General features: G+C 54.6%; 1 protein-coding gene across 1 annotated transcript in view; it reads left to right on the plus strand.

The window, feature by feature from the left end:
• WDR27 (WD repeat domain 27) overlaps positions 1-6,134 on the plus strand; it is a 70,412-nt gene that overhangs the window by 36,463 nt on the left and 27,815 nt on the right. Inside the window, exons 15-17 of the mRNA XM_023521739.1 lie at positions 2,386-2,464; positions 4,264-4,341; positions 5,976-6,067. Coding sequence (XP_023377507.1) covers positions 2,386-2,464; positions 4,264-4,341; positions 5,976-6,067 — 249 coding nt within the window. The remainder of the gene's footprint in view (positions 1-2,385; positions 2,465-4,263; positions 4,342-5,975; positions 6,068-6,134) is intronic.

Genomic DNA, 6,134 nt, shown 5'->3' on the forward strand with positions numbered 1-6,134 from the left:
GGGTTCGAGGAAGACAGAGCTTCGGGAGGGCTGGGCCGATGTGGGGGTCACAGGGGAGGGAGCCCTGGGGGCCCTGGGCGTGCAGGGGGCAGGTGAGGCAGCTCAGAAGCCCTCCCCCCCCCGTTTGCTTCGGTCCTTGCCCCTGTTGTCATCACCCTGTCCTCTTCAGGAGATGGAAAAGTGGGTTTTATGTGGCGTTCGCTGTCCTTTCCGGGGCGGGGGGCAGTCTGAGTACCGATCAGCGTACTGATCGTGACGTGGATGTCAGGCCAGCTCCTCACAGAACTTTCCATTCCTGTGCCGTCCTCATGGTGAGGAAAGGTCGACAGTCTCTGCTAGGCACGATGTGGTCTTGTACTTTGCATGGCAATAGTCTGTTTTTTGTGCTTTTTAAAAAACATTTCATTTATTTCTCTACTTGTGTGTATTTTTAATTGTAAAATGTATATAACACAATTTACCGTTTTAACCATTTTTAAGTGTGCAGTTCATTGGCTTTCCGTACCTTCGTATTGTTGGACAACGTAAGTCTTTTTGAATCATTTTCTTAATACCCCAAATGACTTCATGTTATGTGTACGTTTCTATTAAAGGTTTTTGGAAAAATTAGTAACTAACAGATACTCATTAAAGTTGTTAACAGTCGGAAAAATGCTATATTGTCCAGATGATATTCCAAAATTCTAAATGTGTTTGCCTCAAAGGCACAGCTTGCAGAACGAGCTCCATGTGAGTCGCCTGTGTGCGGGAGCGTGTCCTGCGGGGGCGACTGTCCGATAAGCTGGACACGTTCCCACCAGAGACCGAGGGTGTCCCGGCTGAGGGACACACGACTTTCCTCCTCTTCACGGAATCCGTTCCTTTTGTTAGCTGTTGTTCTCACGTGTTTTATTTAGATTGCCCCTTAAAAGTGGAATTTCATCTTTTACTAATATGGACCATCCATTTCAGAGGAGTGTGCGATGTATTATGCTTCGCAACTAAATCTGCTGCTTAGATTTTAGAGCCGAATGTGAGAGCGATGATCACAAACAGGTTATCACAGAGGTCATGGCTTCTCTGTACCCAGAGAGTGGTGAAATTTTAACGTGTTAACTATTTATGACTGTTTAGAAGATATTCATATGGAAAATTCACAGAGGGGACTGATTTATGCGAGTGCTTCCAGCTGACATGCGCGCCCTTCTCCTGACGAAGCATGACAGGAATAACGGAAGAGGTGTGAAGGGCCCTTACGTGTCAGTGCTTAAAGCGTTAATTAAAACAATGTGCAGTTACGCACTTACGGACTTTGACTTCAAGGCTTTCTCGTCGTCGGGTACACTGACATGCCTCTGTAACTTTACTGCCTTATCCTGACATTATTTTTCTGTTGGCTTTTGAAAGTTTTTCTCAGGGAAGGCCTTTTCAGTTTACCTGTACAGTTTTATCTCTAGTTCTCCTACTCTTTGGAACTTTGGGGTCCCAGGTCCCAGCTGAGGTGCCTGCCCCACGCTGGGCCCGGCTTTCTGTGTGAAATAAATATTCTTTTAATGTTTTCATTAGGTTCGCTTGGCTTTTCTTGGGAATATGGTTCAGGTTATCAGTTTTGAAATTGTATCAGAACTGAATTTTTTAAAAGAGAACTACTTTTAGAATTATTCAATATTATGCAATTACCCATTTTTCTAAAATTAAGGTGTTTTACAGATTGAATACCAAATATTAAATGTAAATAAATTATTCTGGCAGAATTTTACTTTGTCCGAAAGCATTTTTGAGGTTCGTAAATCCATGTGACGTCAGAGGTTTCGTCAGCAGTGCTGTGAAAAATGTATGTTAAAGATAGGGCAAGACGTTCCCTTGCCGACGAGACGCTCTCACGCAGCCGTGTCTCAGTGGCTCGTCGTACTTATTATTCTATTATGTGATAAAAGCGTGAGAGAGAAATTTGGATTGGTTGAGAATACCTATGCTCGTTAGCAGGGAAGGGTGTTCGTCACTGCTTTGTGAAGTGCACGCTCCTCGCCGGCTGGTGTTCAGGCCAGTTTTAGTGTTGCACGGACAGGACGTCCCATGGACCGGGTTCTGTGTGTGGCCGTTTGTGACGGCGGCGGGCAAGGCCGCGGTGTCGGTCCACGGGAACGTGGGACGCGCAGCAGTGAGCAGTGCAGTGCCGTGTCGTTTCCGGCGTGGGAGAAGCATTTTTTGCTGTTTTCTTGTGCTTTGGCCTCGATTTTACTTTCTTTGCTGGTATCGGTGGGTTTGGTGTCAGGTGAGAAACCCCTTGAATTTACAGGTCGCGAACCCGTTCGGTCTGGACCTTTCTGTCTCTAAGGGGCTGAGTTCTTGTCGTGACCGCAAACGGCCGCGCTAACGGACCCTCTCGAACTCGTTTCTGTGCAGCGGCCCGGGGCGCCGTGCAGGACCAGCCGCTGGTGTTCCACAGCCGCGTCAGGTCGTCCGGGTACACGGCGGCGCCGCAGTGAGTACGCGCGCCTGGCGTCCCCCCCCGCCACATGGCAGCGGGCTCGGCGCAGGCCCCAGGCCGCCCAGGGGCGCCCCGCGGGGGGAGGCAGGCGCGCGCTGGACCCCCAAACGTCAGTCACAGCGGAGGCGGCGGCAGCAGGCGTTTATCGAGTGCTTCCTGTGTGCTGGCCTCCGATCCGCCCTTTGGCCTTGACTGGTCAGTGACAACGACAGATGACCTCATGCAGGAGGGACAGCGGGGGCGGGTGAGGGGCATGGCCACGGAGACCTGACCGGGGCTGCTGAAGCCCACTGTCCCCCGCACTGGCTGTCCGGGCTCGGCCTGCTGGGGTGAAGACGGGGCAGGAAGCACTGTGACACTTGGGAAGGGTCGGGGGCGCCCAAGCCTGGACGGTCCCTGGTCGTACAGGAGCCCCACCCTTCTGAGAAGCAAATTAGGCTTTTCTGTATAAAACGCGACCTGCTGCCACCCTCCTCCCACCTCGAGTCTTGACCCTTTGTTCTCCACACTGGCACAGTGGCCCTGCTGTCTGGAAGCCCCAGGGGGCCCCACACCCAGACGTCACCCCTTCCAGCTCCCCTCGCATGTCCCCCTGTAGCCACCCTGGCCTCGCAGAGCACTGTGCTGACGCGCCCGATATGGGACCCCAGAGTGGGTGTCCACAGGGCAAGGGGGCCGGGTCACGGAGGGCCCTGGACACCAGCCTGGGAGTTGGGGCTTCCCAGGAAAAGCACGCGGTGATGTCACAGGCTTAAATTTTAAGCGGGTGACCTGGTCAGGACATGCAGCGTGGTGGCGTCCCTGAGGCGTGTGAGATGGATGGTGGGGGGGAGGACGGCCTTGCTGTGCCGTGGCCTCCTCGCTCCTTCTCAGGTGCCCCGCCTGTCCCTGCTGGTGGCCCTGCCCTTGGTCCTCCGTGTGGCACACTTTTCCCCGAGCGTCGCTGGGCTGGTGGTGCTGCTCACCCAGGCCCCGGCTCGTGTCAGCCCCCGGGGGGGCTGAGATCCTGCAGCAGACGATCTAGCTGGTGGCCCAGGACCAGGCCGACCCTGCCCCAGCTCGTTGCGACCACACCGGGCACTGTCCAAAGCCGAGTGTGCTGTTGCTTTGTGCTGCGTGGGCTGGATGCAGGCGCAGGGTGGGACGTGGCTGTCCCCATACCCGTCCCTGAGCTCGGCTCCACGCGGCCAGGACGCGACATAGCCGGTCAGTCTGCAGCGGGCGCTGAGCTCCCAGGGCTGGCGTTTACATGGGGAGCGGCATGCAGGGTGGTGGCCGAGCTACCACCAGGGTTTAATGTATGCATTTTACTAAGTTCATTGTCCCTGCCCGACACTTGTCACCTCCGTTCCTGAGCAGGTGTCTCAAATAATGTCTGTGAGTGGGATTTGGCTTCTATTTTCATTATAAAAATTTATTCTCCAAAAAGGAAACAATGTCATAAGAATCGTATTTTGTATTCAATTTGAGGCCTTCTCTGTAAGTGGTTGATCGATTTAAAAATCTTTCACACAAATTTCAGAATTCAATCAATAGTTTACTGTGTGATCTTTGCAAAAATGATTTTAAGTTTTTTTAAGCCACAATTTGTAAGTAAATAGCACCGTATTCTCCAGAGCTTTAAAACCACATTCTTTTCATTTTCCAGTATTGAAATAGCCAGTGTAGACAGTTTCCCCTTCCCTCGGCTGGTCTGCAGTTGCGTCAGCTGCGTGGGTCTCAGGTGTGCGGGGAAGTCCCCTAAGGTGCCTGGACCGGCGCTCTTCGGGAGTGACCGAAGCCTTTCTCCACAGTGCAACTATGTTTTCACCAAAGACCAACATCAAGAACGATTGTGAGAGATCCGCAAAGTGCAGGAGCAGCCACAGATGGTGCGTAGCCCTGATGTGTGTCCAGTCGAGTCTGAAGACATTTGGAGAAACCTTTTAAATACGTAATTGAATGTTTTAAGCAGGCGCGAGGCCGCATATCTGCGCACACGTGCACGTGCTCACAGACACATGTAGTCACATTTCTTTCACGCTCACGGCATCTCAGACCTGCTGCTGTTTTCACCCCTTAATGACGTTGCGATGTTTTTGTTAAAGTTTAGACTCAGAGGTTTTGTAGTTGATGCTCGTTCCTGTGAAGCTCCTCAGGGGAGAGCTGGGTGGAGAGGTCTGGGCCGCAACCGCGCCCCGTGCCGATTCGGGCCAGCGACGCGCTCGAGTGACGGTGAACAAGCCCGTTTATGCAGACCAGAGGGCGTGGGGACCCGCAGGGCCAAGCCCCACACTGTAGGGTGACGTCGCCTGCACAGGTCACGGGCTCGGAACCTGCAGCGCCGTCCGCTCTGGACTCATCGCATGGACACGTGAGCGACCTCCACTGGCAGGACGTGGACGGAGCGCTGCTTCCAGCCGCGTCTAGCGAGGGCGCTCCTCCGGCCGCGGCCCGCTCCGCGCCGGCGCTGTCGGCCTGCACAGAGCACTGCGCACTCCAGCCGGCACGGCGCGGCCGCGTGTGACCACGTGTGACCGCGTACCACCGTCACCCCGAGTCTGCCTGCTCGGGCGGTGTTCGTGCGGGGAGCCTGGCACGCTAGACTGAGCCAGCATGGGACTGGCCTGTGGCAGTGATGCGGGCGGGGGACCCAGCACCTGCCCTGAGCCCGGGCGTCTGAACACCGGCCAGGCCTGACACTGGCTGCTGCGAGGCGGGCCCGCCCCCATTTCTGAGTGTGAGTGTGTGTGAGTGAGCGAGCGTGTGAGTATGAGAGTGAGAGCGTGTGAGTGTGAGTGAGTGTGACGAATGTGAGCATGTGTGTATGAGCGAGTGCTGGTGAGCATGTGAGTGTCAGTGTGAGTGAGCGTGTGAATCCAGGTCACAGCTACTTTCTCTGCCTCCTGTTGCGTGTCCCCAGGCTGTGCCGTTGCCACCACCTGGGGGCTGTAAATCCACCTGCTGAAACTGCTCGGCGAGGAGATTTTGCGTAAACACTGCCACCCTCCGGCGGGGCCGTGCTGCCTGCTCGCAGGCCCTGTGGGCCCCTCCCCAGCGTCCCCACCAGCATCCGCCCCTGCTCTGGATTTTCAGCACCAGCCCCTTCCCCTCCGCCCCTTCCTTGTTGCTGTTTTTATTTTAAGCTGTGCCTACGATCATCTTCGTGGTGCATAGAAGCCATTTATTATTTAACTGGTCTCGCGATGGCCACAGAGTGTAGACTATAAACCAGAGCGCACTTCGTCCAAGGACCCGCCCCTAACAGTCATCGCAATGTGCGTGTCGGTTTATGTCACACGTGGCAGATTCTTGGTGTTCTGTGCTTGGACACGTGTATTTTTGGCACTATGGAATACAAGTTTGGTTTTCAAAGTTACTGCATGGTTTTGAGTGTGAGAGTTTGTACACGTGTGTACTCACGTCTGACGGATAAAGTCACACACGTAAGTAAGCCCCGTGGTTTCTAGTCCTTTTGTCTGGAAGCTTTGAACTCGGTGTCTGTTTCCTCTGACCTCCCTCCCAGCAAGGAGCGCCCTTCGCAGAGTCCTCTGCCCACCCAGCTCAGCAGGCGGCGTGCTGTGGCCCCGGCGGCCGTGCGCTGCATCCAGTTCTCAGGTGCGTGGCGAATGGGTCTCGGGGACCTTGGTCACTTGGGGTCGTGTGGCCATGCCCGGGTCTGGAC

Source organism: Pteropus vampyrus, unplaced genomic scaffold (assembly GCF_000151845.1).
Source record: "Pteropus vampyrus isolate Shadow unplaced genomic scaffold, Pvam_2.0 Scaffold313, whole genome shotgun sequence".
Lineage (NCBI taxonomy): Eukaryota > Metazoa > Chordata > Mammalia > Chiroptera > Pteropodidae > Pteropus > Pteropus vampyrus.